The 19,698-nt window shown below is 34.0% G+C and overlaps 3 protein-coding genes and 4 non-coding genes across 7 annotated transcripts; 6 read left to right on the plus strand and 1 right to left on the minus strand.

The window, feature by feature from the left end:
- Positions 1-1,034: 1,034 nt before the first annotated feature.
- On the plus strand, positions 1,035-1,141 carry LOC127247004 (small nucleolar RNA snoR69Y). Its single transcript, XR_007837793.1, has one exon. It is a non-coding gene; the product is annotated as a small nucleolar RNA snoR69Y (small nucleolar RNA).
- Positions 1,142-1,223: 82 nt separating this feature from the next.
- On the plus strand, positions 1,224-1,314 carry LOC127247023 (small nucleolar RNA snoR53Y). Its single transcript, XR_007837796.1, has one exon. It is a non-coding gene; the product is annotated as a small nucleolar RNA snoR53Y (small nucleolar RNA).
- A 1,218-nt stretch (positions 1,315-2,532) lies between these two features.
- On the plus strand, positions 2,533-2,637 carry LOC127247011 (small nucleolar RNA snoR69Y). The gene has a single exon (XR_007837794.1). It is a non-coding gene; the product is annotated as a small nucleolar RNA snoR69Y (small nucleolar RNA).
- A 91-nt stretch (positions 2,638-2,728) lies between these two features.
- Positions 2,729-2,817, plus strand: LOC127247018 (small nucleolar RNA snoR53Y). The gene has a single exon (XR_007837795.1). It is a non-coding gene; the product is annotated as a small nucleolar RNA snoR53Y (small nucleolar RNA).
- Positions 2,818-5,718: 2,901 nt separating this feature from the next.
- Positions 5,719-6,881, minus strand: LOC127245420 (uncharacterized). The gene is made up of 2 exons (XM_051266289.1): positions 6,593-6,881; positions 5,719-6,508 (listed from the first exon to the last, which is right to left on the minus strand). Exons 1-2 carry the CDS (start codon positions 6,614-6,616, stop codon positions 6,083-6,085), a joined length of 450 nt encoding a protein of 149 aa, XP_051122246.1. The 5' UTR covers positions 6,617-6,881; the 3' UTR covers positions 5,719-6,082.
- Positions 6,882-7,512: 631 nt separating this feature from the next.
- Positions 7,513-12,533, plus strand: LOC127245413 (protein HESO1-like). Its single transcript, XM_051266275.1, has 10 exons — positions 7,513-7,674; positions 7,744-7,790; positions 8,139-8,327; positions 8,462-8,638; positions 9,050-9,234; positions 9,999-10,094; positions 10,687-10,732; positions 11,216-11,322; positions 11,421-11,522; positions 11,600-12,533. Exons 2-10 carry the CDS (start codon positions 7,772-7,774, stop codon positions 12,200-12,202), a joined length of 1,524 nt encoding a protein of 507 aa, XP_051122232.1. The 5' UTR covers positions 7,513-7,674; positions 7,744-7,771; the 3' UTR covers positions 12,203-12,533.
- Positions 12,534-15,558: 3,025 nt separating this feature from the next.
- On the plus strand, positions 15,559-19,641 carry LOC127240214 (F-box/LRR-repeat protein 3). The gene is made up of 7 exons (XM_051258801.1): positions 15,559-16,449; positions 16,563-16,688; positions 17,322-17,426; positions 17,509-17,905; positions 18,024-18,153; positions 18,237-18,531; positions 19,284-19,641. Exons 1-7 carry the CDS (start codon positions 15,823-15,825, stop codon positions 19,530-19,532), a joined length of 1,929 nt encoding a protein of 642 aa, XP_051114758.1. The 5' UTR covers positions 15,559-15,822; the 3' UTR covers positions 19,533-19,641.
- The last annotated feature ends 57 nt before the right edge of the window (positions 19,642-19,698 follow it).

Genomic DNA, 19,698 nt, shown 5'->3' on the forward strand with positions numbered 1-19,698 from the left:
TATCAAAGGCGGAATTGTTCGAAGAAATTGAATTTAGGTTTAGTGGCCCAATCCAATAGAAATGGGCCTATTAATTTTGCCCTAATCAAGCCCATTAAGAATGGTCCTTATATATACACATAAGTGAGTACGAGTGTGTTTGTGAAATTTTTATTTTGTGTTTTGATTTTGAGATGTTTTGACAGATGAATTTTTAAAGTAAATTTGTTTGTAAAGTTTGTATTCTAATAATTACGTTGAATGTAATAATTAAATTTTAATATAATAAAAGAGAATTGATTTAATTTATATATAATAAACAATTATATTTTAAAATGAAAATAATAAAACATATTAAAATATTTATATTACTATAAATTAAAATTAATAAAAATAAATTTTTGATAATAATAAATTATATTTATAAAATTTATATAAATATACAATAAAAAGTTAATACTCCACATTATACTATAAATAATACCCATGTATAAGGTACACTAATACCCAAACCCTAAACCCAGTCCACGCCGCCGCCCTCCCCCAGACACTCCTCACCACTCTTTCTTCTTCCTTCGTATTTTCTCCTTCTCTGCTCCTTCTAAGTCCTCCGCCGCCCGCCGGAATATCCAGTGAGTTATTTTATTTTATTTCCCCCTTTTTTTTCTTCATTTTCCCTCTCCCTCTACTCCGGTGCTTCCATCTATCAAGGAAAACGAGTATGTTTTAACATTTTTCTCAATCTCTTTTTTCATCTCTTTTTTTTTTTTTGTTTCCTTTCGCAGCTTCTTCTGCCGCCGGTCGCCGCCGCCGCTGTTCAGACTTCCGAGCGGAGTAAAAAAAAATTCCAATAGCGAAAAAATAATTAATTAAAATGGAAATTGAGTTGTGTCAGTAGGTTGGGTTTTTCAATAGTAAATGCGCAGTAAAACCGGATGAAAATCGCACAAACAAACACGGTCGTAGTTCTTCATTCGCTTATTTAAACTATATCGTTTTTCTCCCCCGTCATGATTTCTGGCTGCCTGCAGCGCATATGAATTTGATTGAAATTAGGGCGTGGCGGTGATGATAGATGTTAATCCCAGCTCATTTTGAGGCCTTCTCTGTGTGAGGTCAGGGAAATTAACCTATTTTCTCACATACGTCGTCTGAGCTTCTCCCTAATTCTTCTCTGGTTTGATTTTGAATTTTTAGTTATTTGTTGTTGTTATTCTTCTTCTTCTTTGGTTGATTTTGAAGGTGTTCCTTGTGATGGATGATTCGATAAACCATGCTAATTCTGATTGTTTTGTGATTGAAATTCAATTCTCACTCACTTCTTCTGAAGGAACACCAATGATTTTTTTTTTCTTTTTTTGTATACATAATATCCTTCTTTATTTTGATATCAATTTATCTCTTGCAGTTTCGACTTACTTCAATATCCACTTTGCTTATTAAATTTTTTCAAGTTTGTTGATCAAAATGTCCACTTTGTTTACTGAATTTTCAGTAGGAATAATGGCGTTCTACATCCAAGTATGTGATGCTACAATGATTGGTGATGTTTTGATTGTTTGAACTACTTTAATAAGATCTCATATAATACTAAAAAATTTAGTAGGCAACCATCTAGCCACAACACACTTGTTGTTTGGGTTTTGTCTGGTAAATTCTAACCCACCATCATCGTAGGCTGTCTTCCCTAGCCTGTTGGTCGATGCATTGTGGGCTGAAGTAGATTACAATCGAAGTACTAGGACTCTGAAGAATTTTTTGATAGCTCAAACTATAAGTTATAATTGATTTAGTTTATTGTCATGTGAAAGTGTTTATTTAGTAAATTACAAATTGTGTTGATTTTTTTTGGTGCATAATATATAATTCCGATCTAACATTAAGGCTAATTAGCTTCTTTTCTTATCTTGAAATTGCAATGCTAGTGTGATATGTATTATTATAAACTGGTGGAATTAGTTGATTTGTTCCTTGTATATGGAATTTGATTTTCAATCCAAATCCAAAAAGAGACATGCTTCACACATTTAGGGTAACAATGAGCCAATGATGATATTTCTCTTCATTTGGTTCTGTGGTGATCATGATCGTTCTATTGATGCTGGGCTTTTAAATAGGAATGAAACTTTTATCTATCGTTCAGTAAGTTTGCAAAACGGGTTTCAGATTCTTTGCTTCGCACAAATTTGTATGTTAGTCATGTGGCCATGAGATAAGGCATTTCTCATCTATAGTTAGCAGAAAATCTTTCATCTAGTGAGTTCATATTTAGAGGAAGCAATTCCTTGTTTTTTCTATCTGCGGTCGATTTTGTTGCATGCATATTCGATCAATTTTGAGCATTAACGAAATTAAATTGTGTGTAGGTTTTGAATTCCCAAATAAGAATGGCTAAAGGTTTGATCTGGGCAACTGCGGAGGATATGACTAGGAACAAAGGTAGAGTTCTATCACTATATAGACAAATTAACTCATTTTCTTAATTAACTTATTTTGATTTTCTCCTCTTCCATTTGTGGCACCCTGTAGTTTATGAATTTGGTTGAAATTAGGGCACAGCGGTGATGATAGATGTTAATCCCAGCTCATTTTGAGGCCTCCTTTGTGTGAGGTCAGGGAAATTAACTTTTTTTCTCACGTACATCATCTGAGCTGAGCTATTTCCCTAATTTTATTTTTTATTTTTTTGTATTTGAGTTGTTATTTTTTTTTTTGTTTTTTGTTTTCTTCTTTGGTTGATTTTGGAGGTGTTCCTTGTGATGATCGATTCGATAAACCATGCTAATTCTGATTGTTTTGTGATTGAAATTTATTTCACATATTTCTTCTGAAGGAACAGTAATGATATTTTTTTTTCCTTTTTGTTTATATATAATATCATTCTTTATTTTGATATCAATTTATCTCTTGCAGTTTCAATTTATTTTAATAGTTTAGATAAGAAATTTTTTCTTGTACAAATAGAAATTCTAGTATTCTATTTGGCTGTGTTTGTTTTCGAATTTCTAGGGATTTTAACTATTCAATTAATTTTTTCTGGAAAAAGCTTAAATCAAAATTTTAATTTTTAATATTATATTAATAATTTATTTTATATTTAAAATATTATATATAATATCTGTGTTTTGGACCTAATTTTGTGAAATTTTTCCAAAGGGAATGAGCAAATTTCAAGTTTTATATAAAGGCATCTTTAACCCTATGCATTGGGTTTAGGGTTTAGGGGGTTTGGCCTCCCATCCAAATTCATTCCCCTTCACATGGACTAACATGGTAGCTTTATTTCATTTTTTCAGTTGTGTATTTTTGTTATTTTTGGGTATTTTTGTTATTTCCAAGTGTTTTGTGAAATTTTATTTTTTAGAAAAATTATTTACTCCCTCGTTTTTTTAACTATCTATGTTATCTTATTTTGGTATGTTTCAAAACAAAATATTCATTTTTTATTTTTTTATTTTTAATAATCCTAAGATCTATTTGCAATTAAAATTACTCTTAAATTTACACTATATTATAAATAAATCATTACAATAAATTTTTATTTTGGAGATATTTTAGTTTTTTTTATCTTTATTTTTATTATAATTTAATATAATACTAATATTTTTAAAATTTTGTATGAAAAGCAAACCGGGAACAAAGTGATTTGTAATTTTTTTTTTTTAGTTAACTTATAATTTACTTTGTAATAAGTGGTGTATTTTTATTTTTTTAATCATTTTTTATGAGATGTTTATGAATTTTTCAAAATATATGGGTGTGTTTGTTTGAGAATTTAGATTTGAATAGTAAATAGTATTTTGAATTGGAATAGTTGTATGACACCATATAAATAGGTATTTGTGATGTTTCGAATGTAAAATTGATTTTAAGTATAATTTAAAAAATAAAAAATAAGTGTTTGAATGAATATTTTAGGTGGGAAAAAATTGGATGAACAGTAGAGGAGAATCCTCCAAACATACAAGCCAACTGATTTTTTGCTCTCTGCTGAGAAAAATGTGAGTTTTGTAAAAAGGATTTATGTCGGCTGTGTAAGAGTGAATTGGAGAAGAGGATTTCTTTGCACGGGCGGGCGAGGACAATATCAACGGTTCCGGTTACTTCTCCGATGGACTTTGATTTTCAGTGATAGAAGAACTCTTTTGCAGAACTATTTTCCAACTAACCTCGAATGGATTTTCCAGTGACTAAAAGATATCTTCTTTTAACAGACTCAAATTCTGGTGGGCATAGAATCTCTTCTCCAGTGGATTTTCGGCTGCCGGTTGGTATTAAAGCTCCGAACTGAGGAGATTAACAAATTGTGACCTAGAAGCCGTCGAGGTTCTACTGCATGAAGCCGAGTTAAAAAATTATGTTTCTACCTTTGTCTAATTGCGTGGTGATCTTTTCGGGTTTGTTGGTAATATCGCTTGAGATTAAAAAGTACTCTCGAAGAACAAGCTATTGTATTTGTTCTAAAGGTTAGTTACTCTGAAAGATTATGTTATAATACTAATATCATTTTTCTAGATTAAATGATCATGAAATTAACTAATATGATGTTTACTTTGTTTAATTAAATATAAGATAATATAAATTTTATATAAATATTATTTCGGTAAATTAATCCTATTTATTAATTCAGTAAATTAATATAAAATAATATTATTCACTCTAATAATGTTTATTGATTTTTGTTGGTAATATTGAGGTTCTCTAAAGAAATTGATGAGAAGAAAGTAATAATAATAATGATATATATTTTTTAAAAAATATTATTTCAAAATGTCTTAATCTTTTTCTTTTCAATTATTGTAGTTTATTAGATATAAAGTACAATATTTTGTTATGAACATACCAAAATTAAAAATAGTTAAATTGTTAAGGAAGAAAAGAAATACTGTTATCAAGTTTAATAAAAATATACTACATATGTTCATTAGTAAATTTTTATACAGTATCATTGTTCAAAAGTAAAATGAATGTTATATTTGTTTATTATAATAAATATATGTAAAATATTAATTTATTTTGTACAAAAATCAAATAGAAAATTTACTAAATAAAAAATCAAATCATCAAATTTAAGCAAATTAAATATTTTATACAAATATCATTATATTTATAATTTTATATTATATAATATTAATAAAAAGCTTTTTTTTTCTCTTCTAAATAAATATAATATTAATATTCAAAATTTAAACAAAAATTTATACTCTCTTCGTCCCAAAAGTAAGTATTCGCTTTTTGCACGTAGGAATAAAGTATAAATAACTAAAATAATTTTATTAGTACGTGTAATATAAAGATAATGATATTTGTATAATATATTATAAGTTGTAAGGGTATTTGTAATGTTAGGTAGAGAGTACAGTTACTAAAAAAAATTGGACTAAAATGAAAAAATAAATACTTTGTTATTGGACGAAAAGAGTATCAAATATTGTAGTATTTTAAACTAATTTCAAATTATAAATATTAGGTGTATTTGGTTGTAATTTCAAACACAGATTATCATTATTCACTCAGCACGATTTTGTAATAAAAAAATATAATTTTTTTTCATAAAATATTATAATCCCTCCTGCCATAAGAACGTTTCATGTAATTCTACTGCCTATTTAAAATAATAAATATATTTCAAATTTACAATATATTATACCACCTTTATATTACAACATATTTAATAAAGATATTTTTATCTTTTTAACTCTAACACAATATAATATTTGTTATGAAAATTTCAGGAAATCAAGATGAGAAAACAAAGACAAAGAACACAAGAATTTGGTAACCCAGTTCGATCACAAAGATCTACGTCTGGGGGCGCTGCCAAGCCAGGAATTTTACTATAAAGTACGCAGGCACATGTTAAAGTGAGAATACATGGATATTTATAGCCTAAGCCTTTGACAATAATATCCAAATCATATCTCTAAAATCTAAAATATAATATCCAAATCATATCCCTAGATTTTAGGATATAATCAGGCTTCATATCCCAACAATCTCCCACTTGAAGACTGATTTCATCTTCCACTTCAACATACCTCATCCAATCTCCACTCCCCACAATTCGGTGTTCTGATTCGAATCATTCTTTTACCTACAATTTTCAGTGTCTCATCATCTCCAAGATAGACAACACCAAAATTACCTGTGGTATAGGATTCCATGATTCTCGAATCACTGCATGAGTGGAATGACGTTCGACCAAAATCCATGACTCCATTGGACTGCTGACGCTCAGAATCAGCGCATCGGATATCTCCTCCGTTGCGTTTGCTGAACCCTGATCCTTCTCCGGCGCCCTGCACTGTCGTTTCAAGTGCCCCTTGCAGTTCCAATATACCACCTGACTTGCATCTTCCTTGTCCTTATTCTTCGGCTTCAACTTTGACCATTCTTGATCTTCACCCTTTCCTTTTGCCTCAAATCTAAATTCAGTCGAGACATTCTCCCAAAGGGTTAGTCGAACCGCACTCATCGTCTTCCTGTTGATCTTCTTGTATTCGGCTTCATCCATGTCTTCGGATTTCTCCTTCAATACCGCATCTAGATCTTTACCATTCATGTAATCTTCTATATGCATATTTTAGAAACCGAAGTTCATACCATCGAATACCTTGACAACATGACGATCACCCATCTTGACTCCCACAAACAAACCTAAGGTTCACTTGATATGAGAGCACATCGGATATTCCGTTGCGTTTGCCGAAACCCTTATCCTTCCCTACCAACCTTGCACCGCCTATCACAAAGGGACTCGCTGCCTGACCTACCAGTCGGGACCGACCCAACACCGCCAGGAGACTTTCGACACAAGGCACCTCCGCAGGTCACAAGGGATTCCCACAACGATCCAACGTCCGATTCCTCTCAATCCACCCTATCAACGAACTAGGCTCTGATACCACTTGTTATGAAAATTTCAGGAAATCAAGATGAGAAAACAAAGACAAAGAACACAAGAATTTGGTAACCCAGTTCGATCACAAAGATCTACGTCTGGGGGCGCTGCCAAGCCAGGAATTTTACTATAAAGTACGCAGGCACATGTTAAAGTGAGAATACATGGATATTTATAGCCTAAGCCTTTGACAATAATATCCAAATCATATCTCTAAAATCTAAAATATAATATCCAAATCATATCCCTAGATTTTAGGATATAATCAGGCTTCATATCCCAACAATTTTGGATATTATTGTCAAAGGCTTAGGCTATAAATATCCATGTATTCTCACTTTAACATGTGCCTGCGTACTTTATAGTAAAATTCCTGGCTTGGCAGCGCCCCCAGACGTAGATCTTTGTGATCGAACTGGGTTACCAAATTCTTGTGTTCTTTGTCTTTGTTTTCTCATCTTGATTTCCTGAAATTTTCATAACAATATTAATACTAAAAAAACTTAAGTATAGAGTGAGTACCAAAATTCTTTTAAAACAAAATTCAAATTTTACAAAAATATAAATATTACATCAAAACATTAGTTTCGTATCAATTGCAACCAAACAAACTCAATATTCTCATAATATATCTAGAAATGTAAAGTCGCCATAAATATTGGTTAATTAGTGGTGCGATGCAGCTTGGCAGCTCGTCTCGTCTTCCTCCCACAAATCCCTAGAGCGTATTCCCTTTGCTGCTCAAGCTTCCATGGACGACGGTCTGAGGACAACTTCACCACAACTTACAACAAGTAACCAACTACTTCTGGAACCTTTTCTCAACTTCTTATGTTAATCGCTATTCGCTTGCTTTGTGGCAGTGGTTCGCGGTTGAAAGTGGATTAGGGCATGGCGTATCACAGAAAGGGTGAGTTTCTGTAAGCTTTAGTTCAATCTTATTTATCTATGGCAGAATTTCGTTCATACGCTTAATACTTAGTATACATACATTGAAGAAGAGTATGAATGGAGAAGGAATCATGTTTACCGCCTGCCTTGGTTTGCTGTTAAGCTAGTTCAATTTACGGTGCTATTCGCTTCATTTTTTAAATAACTTGCGATTATTTGCGTGGAAAGTGTAGATAACTGGTGACTGTACTGCTATGATTCATTGTTTCAGAACTGCAGCTTTTGTTGTTTTGCATTATTTGTCAATTTGTGCTCTAAGCCATTGATATATAAGTATAGTAATGCTCTGTTGTGATCTTTGACTCAGTTCTGCAGAAGAAAGCAGAAAAGTTTGAACTGAAGAAGTTGCAAGATGCTAAAGTAGCTAAGGAGCAACTGTCTGCTCTTGAGCCCCTGCTTCTAGAGGTTTATGACAGTTGGCGTCCGAAACCGTCTGATTACCAGGCTCGAAAAGATTTAGTTTGTGTCTTTAATGAGATTGCACAACAAATTTATGGTAATCTTGTAGCATATATGGTTTTTTCTTATGTAAGGGCTCATGTAGAGCTTCATTTTTAGTATCTTGCCTTAAATGTTTGATGTTTGTAACTTATTATCTGTTGATGTTATTGTATCACTCTTCCATTTCAGGGAACTCGAAAGATATTCCAATTGTTGTGGAGTTTGGTTCGTTTGTTATGGATCTTTTCAGCCTCACCAGTGACCTTGATTTATCTGTAAATTTTCAATCCGGTGATGGTACTTTTTCTCGTCAGAAGAAGATCCAAACCTTGAGAAAGTTTGCAAGAAAGTTATATGCCATACAAAGTATGTTCCCCACATAGAAATGATCATGTTCCATTATTTTGTTTCCCATTATAAATGTATGAACTCATTTATCCTAATGATGATTTATGCACACATTAATCACTATGCACTTTTTGCCGCAAAAAATGGTTTAATAGTGGGTAGAGGTGCTCCTAACATATAATATAATTTCCTATAAAATGTAATCACAGAGTTAGGAAAAATGTGTAATATGGAGAAGAAAATGAGCTTTGGAAGCTGTTGAACATCTGTTTTCTGCTTAACTTGTATTTATTGTGCTGGATCGATGATCATTTTGACCAATAAACTTTTAGATTTCTGAATTGAACTCAGAATGGAAAAGAGTATCGTTGGTGATGGTTATATGACACTGGATAGTATGTCTCATGTAATTTCATCTTCTGGCTTCAGTTAAAGGTCATGTTTCTAGGGTTCTTCCAGTTACATCAGCTAAGGTGCCTATTCTAAAATGTGTGGACTGTGGAACTGGAGTTGAGTGTGATTTATCAGTTGAAAATAGGGATGGGATATTGAAGTCCGAGATTATTCGCATCATCTTATCCACTGAACAAAGGTTTCACAAGCTAAGCTTTTTGGTAAAGTTCTGCTTCATGTCTTTTGAAATATATGTTATCCCAATTCCGGTCAAAGCTTTTGGCACTTTCTTACAAATGTGCATATCTTTTGCCATTATAAATTCTAAGGACACAGCTTGCTCTTGTATAAGATGAGTTTATCCTTTGTATGGTTTTGGACTTCAGATTATTGAAATTAAAAATATACTGTAACTTGGTTTATTAGAGCAGAATGACGGTCCTTGTGCTACATGATTTGGGGAACAAGGGTAATGGAGAAAATATGATCGAATGAAATGAATAATAAATGAATGAAATTTATTTTGGTTACGAACATTAATAAGGATGAAGATCAAGAGTTAACTAGAGGATTAATTAGATCATCAAAAACCTGCTTGATTTATTTACAAAGGACAAAACCTGATAACTTTATAGTTATGATTGAGTATCCTCTCAAATGCAGATATATGACTAAAATGTATATTAGCTTGATTCATTTTTGGCTACCTTTTTATATACGTAAAAGGGATTTATAAGTTATTTGGTACTCGTTACTGCAATAAAGCGTTGTACTAATGACATGCTAATAATGTACTGATGATTTTGTAAAATTTCTACTATTTCTCAACCCTTGAAATATGATTATTGATCTCAATTAAAAATACATTTCTACAATTTATGGTGTTTTTACCTTAATCCATAGGACTCTTGTATGTGTTTTGCTTTATTTAAATTAGTAATAGCTTCCTGCATTTTATAATAACCATTATCTGCTCTGACCTCAGATGAAAACTTGGGCAAGAGCACACAACATCAACAGTTCGAAAGACAAAACCTTGAATTCTCTTTCCATAATCTTGTTGGTTGCTTTTCATTTGCAGGTAGACTTTTAAACTTGTTTTTATACATATATATTGCTTGTGCTTTTAAATGATACATTCATTTTCGTGTTGCATAATATTTGATGGGTTTATTAGTTGTATGATTCTTGTAGTTATGATTTAGAATAGATTTTCCATCAAGTTAACCTCTTTCTCCTCTCTCTCATATATATATATATATATATATATGTTCTATATGAAGACTACATGATAATTTGGCCAACAATCTTCTCGAACTAGTGTTTGGTGCCTAATGAAAGAAAAAGACCAAAATATTTAGTGTAAGCCGAGTTCAGTGTCAAGAATAAGGACTAAGACTGAGTGAGTGGAATGAGTAAAAAGAATCTGACATATTGGAGAACTGATGCGCGGGTGAGAGTACGGAGTATAACAAGAGTTGGTTTTGCAGCAATTCCGGTGCCTTACCGATATAGAACACATTTAATATCATAAATTTTCTATTCTGCGGTAACTTCTTTAAGTTCTAACATGTCAACTTGGCAGCATTATTACATTGCTTCTATACTTAAATATTGTCTACACCTCAATCAATGTTCATCTAAGACACTGTGATTATTTATGTCTGTTGCAGACTCGAAAACCTCCAATTCTTCCTCCATTTTCTGCCATATTTGAAGGTAAATAAATTCGAGCCATTATCTTCTTTCGTATCTCAGAATAATTAGTAGCTGTATCTTTCAGCATGGTTGATTATGACCTTAGTGTAGCCATAATTCCTATAGCTATTAAATTCCTATCCTACTTAGATTTTCGTTGTTGGATGCTCCGGCATGCGCCCAAGTGGAACGAATATTTATGTATTTTTGGAAACCATTAATTATGTCGTTTACGTGAGTAGAATCTGGCATCATAAATATATTTCGAAGATGAATATTAAGTTTTCTCTATTTGGGCTTTGTTTTCTTAAATGATACAATTAGGTTACTATCTTCCCTTGTTTGCCACGATTACGGATCTTATTTTATCGTATTATGCAGTTAGATAAGCTATTTATGTCGAGGAACCATCTCACCACTTTTCTAGGTTCGATTCTTTTCATAATAATGGCTCGATTCTTTTATTAATTTATGGACATTTTGCCTGTGTGTTCTATAATACAGACGGTATGGATCCTGCAAAACTTGAGAAATCAATCTCCAAGTTCGCGAACTACGGGAAAAGAAACAAAGAATCTTTGGCCGAGCTCTTTGCCACTCTACTAATCAAAGTAACACTTAGTTCGGCACCAAAATTAGCAGAAATGTCCGATTTTCCTCGACGTTATTACATATCTCATACCGTTTCAGTTTTCTCTTCACCTTGCAGCTGTCATCGGTCGAGAAACTTTGGCCGAAAGGTCTCTGTGCGAGCACACTCACCGCAAGCTGGACATCCAAAACATGGGACTCTAAAGTCGCCTGCATCAGCGTAATCACAACCCCGTAAACATTTTTACACTCCCTCCGATACGCGTAATTGACGAGGATCGACATTAAATGTCGCAGGTTCAGGATTTTACCGATCCGACCCAAAATGTCGCGAGGGCGGTGGGACAGGTGGAAGTGAAACAGATATACAAGTGCATTGAGACGTCCCTCCGGCACGTCGTCGCCTTCATGGCTGGGCAGATCGAAGCCGTTAGGCTTAAGGAGCTTTTGTTCAAACCAGACGGGTACGGCGCTGCATCGGTTCCTCGAGGCGTACATTATCGTCGACAAGGGAACAAGTCGGGAAGACGGCCTTCCGGGAAAAGGACCCGGAATTACGACTCGGATGCGTTTCCGCGCGGCCGGGGGCGACTCGGGCGGCAGCAGGATTCGATCCCGATGAAGAAAATGCGAGTGGGTGAAGCGCGGGATGGGACGGCTGCAAGTGGCTGGGACGTGGCTGAGCCGCCGGCTAGCTCCACTGCTGCCGCCAGGTGGGGGAGCCCGGTGGGGGCGGACGCGGCCATTGCTGGTGGTTCGACTGATCGAGTGGATACTGAACTGCAGGAGGTTGCCGGAATAACTTTGAAAGAAGGCGGCTGCGGTGGCGGCGGTGGTGGTGGTGGTGGGTGGGAAAGAGGTTGGGGAGGTGGAACATGGAAGAATAGGAATGCATGGTAAATTGGCAATCATCTGAAGAAACTTGGATTAACGTTTGTTTGTTTGTCTCTGTTATAAGGAGTTGTGGTAGAAGCAGTTGGGATGCACATAGACCCACCCGACCCGACCCGATTTGATGAGCCAAGACTCTCCTAAAATGCACATTTTTAGTGACCCGTGACTACTGGGGCGGGTAGCGGGTTTTTAGAGGAAATCGACTTCAACCCGATCCATCTGTTTATATAAAGAAGTCATCTATTGCTTTATGGCTTAGGCTCCGTGCAGACAAATGATTTTTTTGAAATTTTTGGAGTTCTATAAGTTTGAAAAAAGTAACAAATTAATATTTGAATTTATGTTTTGTAAGAAAAAAAGATATACTTAATGTGATATTGTTTAAAATAAATAGTCATTAAATAAGTAAAAATTGATTATGTAAATAAAATATTAAGTTTTTTTTTTTTTTTTTTTTTCTTGATAATTGTAAACAATTAAGAAATCTACAAATCCACTATAGTATAGTCAAACAAATAGTGTTTTGACAAATCTAATAAAGGCCTGAGTCATTGTACATACTCTAGTATTCACCTTGTTTGCTTATGCTTTCACTTTCTTTAAAAGAAAATTGGCACGATTAGCTAATAATACTTCTATTAAAAAATATTATATTTAAAATTTATTTATATTTAACATATTAGATCAATATTTTATTTAATATTCAAAATATCGTAATAATTAGCATCTATAAAAATATACTCTTTATTTGTTTCTTTACTATTTTTAAATTTACCATATATTCAGAATTAGGTAATATTATTTAAAAACAAAAAACAAAAAACAAAAAACACTATAAACCTCCACTTGCGTAACATTTTCTAAACAATGGATTAAGTCTAAACGTTGCAGGGTTTTTTATAGTTTGATGTAATTTGAATTTTTTTTAATGTTTGAAGAATAGTAATTGGTTTGTAATAATTTTTTTAAAAAATACTAAGGCAAAACAACATAAGAATTTACTGAAAATGCCCGTGGTCTGAAAATTACATAAAATCTACTCGTGATTACTAAAATGTCACAGCTGCAATTTTTTTTATTGCGAAAACTGATATGTCTGTCTAATATTACAAAAATACCCTTAAATATTAATAAAGTTATTTTCTCTCTTTCACTTTCTCTTTCTTGTTCTCGGTTAATCAATAGTCTTCTTCATTGGTTTTATCTATCAATTTTGAAATTTATTATATGTGGGGTAGAAAAGAGAGATTGAGGTTTTTTTTTTTTTTTTAATTAGTAAAATTATGAGATTTTGATTTCTGCTTAATCTTCCTCAAATTTTATCCCAACCCATAGGTTGTATTTCTTGGCGACGTCCACTGTCCACTGCCACGAGAATAGAGAGTCAACAATTAGGATAAACTATGACGCCTGCTAAGATCTTCTAATCCTCCCAATCACCTCATCATCCTCACGGCAAGTGAAATCGTTAATCAAGTTCTCACTAAACTCCTCGCTCAGATGCCGGTCGAAATCGAGCAGGAAGCCGTTGGAAATTCTGGCGCACTGTGTGTCGAGGCTAGAGTCGCAAGATAAATTGAAATTGAAGTCAGCGGATTTTAATGCAGTGTTGTGAACAAATTTGACGAGAACACAAATGAAGCTATGGAACTTGTTTGATTCACCCAAGAGAAATTGGTTTTGAGTTTGAAAATTAAAAAATTAATTAATTTAACAATTTAAGTTTTCTTTTTTTAGATTTTTTTTAATAGATAAAACGCCTAAGATAGGAAACAAAGAAGAAGAAGAATTAGACAGAAAGTGAAGAAAGAAGATGTCGAAGGAAGGAAAAAATAAGAAGAAAGTGCAGAGATTGTACAGAAAAGAAAAAAGAAAAGAAAGAAGGATGATTTAGAAATGGCAGATCAGTTTGTGTAAATATTAAAAAGTGTATAGTTTAGAAGAAAGGGTAACTATTCAAAAATTTTAAGCCAATTCGATAAACTACGAAGAATTTTATACTATTTTGCCCAAAAAAAATAATAATATATACATATAACAATAATTACATTATAAAAAATTAAAACTCAACTAAGAAAACACGCTCAACAATCTTCCTCCCATCACCGAATATGCAAACATATCTTTAAATTTTTATTCCTAAGCAAGAGGGAAAGAAAAAAATCTTTAAAGGCATTCCAAATATTCCAAATAAATAAATAATATATATATATATATATATTTAAAATTTGTGTGGATAAACGTTGAAACAAGATAAGTGGGTCCATTCACTAGGTCAAAATTATGTAAATTTTCCAATAATAAATAGACGTTGGACTTTTCTTGTCCGTACGATGCCACGTCGTTCTCTCTCTTCCTTCCGACCGTACGATCTGAATATAGGTACGGTCCGATAGGGCCCATAGAAAATTACTTTTCTTTTCCGTTTTTGTTTTTTTTAAAAAAAATTAATTACTTTTGTACCGAGCCGTACTTAAACAGACGGATTCCAGGTGGATGCGAATCTGGCCGTTGGATTATAGCCTACGTCAGACAATTGAACGGTGATGATTCGGTTCACAGTGGTAAGCAGTACAATATCGTACAATTGGGGTATGCGTGCGTATCCCGTCATCCATGACATCACTACGCATGTACGACCTTTATATATAATATAATATCTATAATATATTCTATTGTTCTGCAAATATTTTTATTTTATTTGTAAGATTTTATATCTGATAAGTTGGCCTGGATTTGTGATACATAGCTATGTTATGATGACTGTCTTTGTCCATAAATTAAAATTTAAATAATTACTTTCTCGGTCTTAAGATACCTTGCTATCGTTATTGTAAAAACAAAATTTTTAAAAAATAAAATTAGTAAACAATTAACAATATATTAATATAATTAAATATTTATAATAAAAATAATTATAAATTAAAATAAAAATAATTAATTATTTAATTAGTTTTTTATTTTATAATAAATTAAATAATAATATTTTTTCGTGATCCAATTTTATTTTCATTTTTTTTATTATCATCTAAATTTATTATCATTTATTTTTTTAGGAAAGATTTTACATAAGCACATAATTCAGAAGAAGTATTATTTGATTAGCAAGTAAAAATGTATAAAAAAATTTTGTAAAAAAAAATATTCAACGTGTGATGATATATAATTTAAGTAAAAAAAATAATATAAAGATATTTTGAATTGAGACCACACGAATTTGGAAAATAATAGATAGAAATATTTTTTTATTTTTTTATAATAAAATAATAGAAAAAATTATTTTTTAAATGATAAAAAATAAATAAATAATAAATGAGAATTAAGAATAATTTTTTGATTTTACTATTTATTGAGAAAATCGTATCATTGAAAACCAAATTGGGTGAAACACGAAAGCTAACTGTACCATATTGTACAACACCGCACTGCACTGTACATATCAGATTATCTATCACTCATCTCTCAGCTTATCTCTCTCCCTCATGTGTTTTCTGCCCTCCGACCACCGCCGTCGCCACTAACTCCCGCCATGCGCTTCCACCGCCGTCTCCTCCCCTTCTACTGCTCCTCCCCCGCCCTCCTCCTCTTCCTCTTCGTTCCCACCTAATCACTTTCCCCAAAAATTGATGGACATCGATGCCGCGATCGCTCTCCTCACAGACGATCTCCTTTTGAAGGTCGTCTCCTTTTTAACCGATGGCTCCGATCGCAAATCGTTTCGCGCCACCTGCAAGTCCTTCTACCGGATCGACTCGCTCCACCGGACGCATCTCCGGCTACTCCGCCCTGAGTTCCTGGCGTCGCTGCTCTCTAAGTTGCCTCGGATTGTCTCGCTGGACTTCTCGGTTTGCCCGCGGATAGATGATGTCTCCGTTCCTTTTATTGTTTCATCATCCCGCCCGATCTGGACCAGGATCAAGCGCCTGACGCTGAGCCGGTGCACCGGGTTGAGGCACCATGGGCTGGAGGCGCTAATGAGGAGCTGCTCGAGCATAGAGAGTGTTGACGTTTCGCATTGTTGTGGATTCGGCGATCTAGAGGCTTCGGCGCTCTCGTGCGCCGCGGGGTTGAGGGAGGTGAATTTGGACAAATGTTTGAACATCAGCGATGTTGGACTGGCTAAGATAGTTATCGGATGTCCTAATCTCGAGAAACTTAGCGTCAAGTGGTGCTTTGACATAACCAATCTCGGTGTTCAGCTCCTTTCCAAAAAAAGCACAGGATTGAAACACCTTGACATCTCATACTTAAAGGTCTGAATTCTAATCGTTTGTATAGTTGCATGACGATCCTATGCACTTTTTCAGTTTCTAAATTATGCTGATTACATTCTTAATTTTCTGGATTTCGATTTTGTTTCCTTAAGGTTACCAGCGATTCATTGCGCTGGATTAGTGGAATGGAGAGACTTGAAATACTGAAGATGGTGGGCTGCGGATTGGTGGATGACATGGGCTTGGAATACATTGGGAAAGGATGCCCTTCCCTTAAGGTCCGTGCAGCTCCAGTTCATTCATTCACTGTTTCATTTAGGAAGTAGTTTTTCTACTTTTGAAACGCTTTCTAATTTATCTTGCATCCATCGAATGATATATTTTCTTTATCAAATGATGATCTAGCTTGGAGAAGTGGTCTCATGTATAACTTGTATGGTTATCGTTATATATATATATATATATATATGAAATTTGATGAGCATTAACAAATATGGGTAATAAGTCATTGACCGATGTTTGGATCCATTGTTTCAGTACCAGGAATAGTAGATGCTTCATGTTTGTAGTCACCTTAAAATATGACACATTCTCAAAATATCAAAATATGCTGCTAATGATTGTGTGCAGGCTGCTAATTTCTTTGTGCCTGTTTATGCTTTATAAGTATGCGTAAGTGTTTAAATTATAATTGCTAATTTGCTATATCTTTTCTTTTCTCGAAGGCATTCCTGTTGATAGCAAGCATGCTTGTTGTGCTTGGTATTGTCAGGTATACACATCTGTGCAACTATCATCTTGAAATCACTGCATTACACTATGTGAATTCTGCATATTTGTTGCACCTCAGCATGAATGATATTTAATGGAGTAATAGGTAGCCGATCTCTAAATTAAAATACTCCCACCAGGTACTGGATGTATCGAGATGTGACCGATTGAGTACATCGGCATTGGGATCAATAATCAAAGGGCATTGCTGTCTGTTGCAGCTTCATGCTAGCTACTGTTTTTCTGTAAGTAAAACTTCAGTTTTGAGTCATATCACCAATTTATTTTTAGCTTTTCTTTATAGAGTTGGATGCACTTGTTTATCAGGACCTTCGCCTGGCCATTAGTAATCAATTTATGGACCTAAAGAAGCTCAATGTACTTAGAATTGATGGTGCACGTGTTTCAGACTCGACACTTGGAATTATTAGCAAAACTTGCAGGTTTTTGTCTGAAATTGGGCTGAGCAAATGCAGGGTTACCGACGCAGGCATTGTACAGCTTGTTAATGGTTGTACTAATCTGAAGGTACTCAATTTAACATGCTGCAGTGACCTCACTGATGATGCAATTTTTGCCGTAGCAAATTATTGTCAAGGTCTCCTATGCCTTCAGTTAGAGTGTTGCAACTTGCTCACTGAAAGGAGCCTTGATTATCTTGCTTCTCGATGCTTCTTGCTCAAGGAAATTGATCTTACAGATTGTTCGGGAGTTAATGACATAGGTAATCTATTAAGGTATTTATTTCATCACACCCCATTCAATGACAATAACAGCTAAAGTATTTAAAAATACAGTTTCGGAGTAGATCATACAGCTTTATAACGATTCAATTCTTGCAGGATTGAAATATCTATCCAAGTGTACGGAGTTGAAATCCTTGAAACTTGGATTATGTATGAACATTACGGACAAGGGATTGTCCTACATTGCTTCTAACTGTTTCGAGATTCGAGAGATGGATGTATACAGGTTGGTTCATAACATTAGAAAGAGGTTTCGCTACGATTATTGGATATTCTTGTGAGGTAATCTATCAAAAGCTTCTGATGCAGGTGTGCGGGTATAGGTGATGATGGCATAGCTGCTTTATCACATGGCTGCAAAAAATTACAGAAGTTAATCTTATCCTACTGCAGTAGGATTACTGACAGAGGGATCGAATGCTTGAGTTCTCTAAAGGAGCTATCAGACCTGGAGATGCGATGCCTTAAAAATGTTACTGGTATCGGCTTGAGAAAACTTGCAACTGGATGCAGGAGACTAGCAGAATTGGATCTAAAAAATTGTGGGAACATTGATGACTCTGGATTTTGGGCTTTGGCTTACTATTCACAGAATTTGCAACAGGTACTTATCCTCCATTAGTGCCATCTTTGAAACCTGTTAAGTCCATAAACGCTTTAAATTAGAAGATGTTGAGACTATAGGGATGCAGAATGCAGTTTAACATTAAGGATAGTGAACTTTTGTTTTTTTTGTTATATTAGTATTTTTTCCGTATACTTTTTCATCGTTGAGGCTTAGCTGCCGTTGAAAGCATTCATGTAAAGCTAAGATGTGATGTGGGAGTATAGCTGATAGTAATCCAGCATCCGTTAGCTATTTGTTTCGTATCAACTCTAATGTGTATGTGATATATTGTAAATCCTTTTATGGATATGACTCAGATTGAAAATAACATTTCGGCAACTAACAATTTCCCTTAATGGAATGGTAAGTAGTGAGGCTTTATGACTAACTTAATCCATTTTATAGAATGATTCTTCATTTCGTGTTACTACCTACCGAGGCAACATTAAGGTTTTTCACAAATTTCCTTTGTATTCAGTTCTTATTGAGATTGTTACCGCGGCAATTTTATCACTTCTTCGCCCCTTTCCTGTCGAGAGTTTTCTATCAATGTTGGCCTACAATGTTAATTATATGAATCACAATCAGAGCAACTCCTACCTTATAGACATGTTACATTGACTAGTGCTGTTTACTCTTCATATTCATACAAGTGATCCGGCATTTGTGCCGATGACATGACAATGATGATAGCCGTAGAGTAGAGATCCTTTCGATGTTTTTACTGACTCCTGTTTTAACTTGAGCAGATCAACGTGAGCGGGTCGACAATTTCGGACGTGGGGTTATGCATGGTGATGGGGAACCTAATGCGAATCCAGGATGCGAAGCTGGTGAACCTTCGAAACGTATCGGTAGGTGGGTTGGAGCTGGCACTAAGAATGGGGTGTGCCCGTCTCAACAAGGTTAAACTACTTGCTTCCCTAAGGCTACTGCTTTCTCCTGAAACCATATATGCCTTGGAATCCCATGGTTGCAAGATCAGATGGGATTACTGATCTGATCATAATTTTATTCTGGAGGGTCATCTCATGTTCGTGCTGTTTGTAGAAATGACAAAGACAACCGATATTGACATTCTCGATTGCTACCATCTTGATTGATTCATGTGTCTGTCTCTATAATTCTGTTATATATATATATATGCTTTGCAATTTATGGTTC

The sequence above is a fragment of the Andrographis paniculata genome, unplaced genomic scaffold (assembly GCF_009805555.1).
Source record: "Andrographis paniculata isolate CXL003 unplaced genomic scaffold, ASM980555v1 Contig10END, whole genome shotgun sequence".
NCBI lineage: Eukaryota > Viridiplantae > Streptophyta > Magnoliopsida > Lamiales > Acanthaceae > Andrographis > Andrographis paniculata.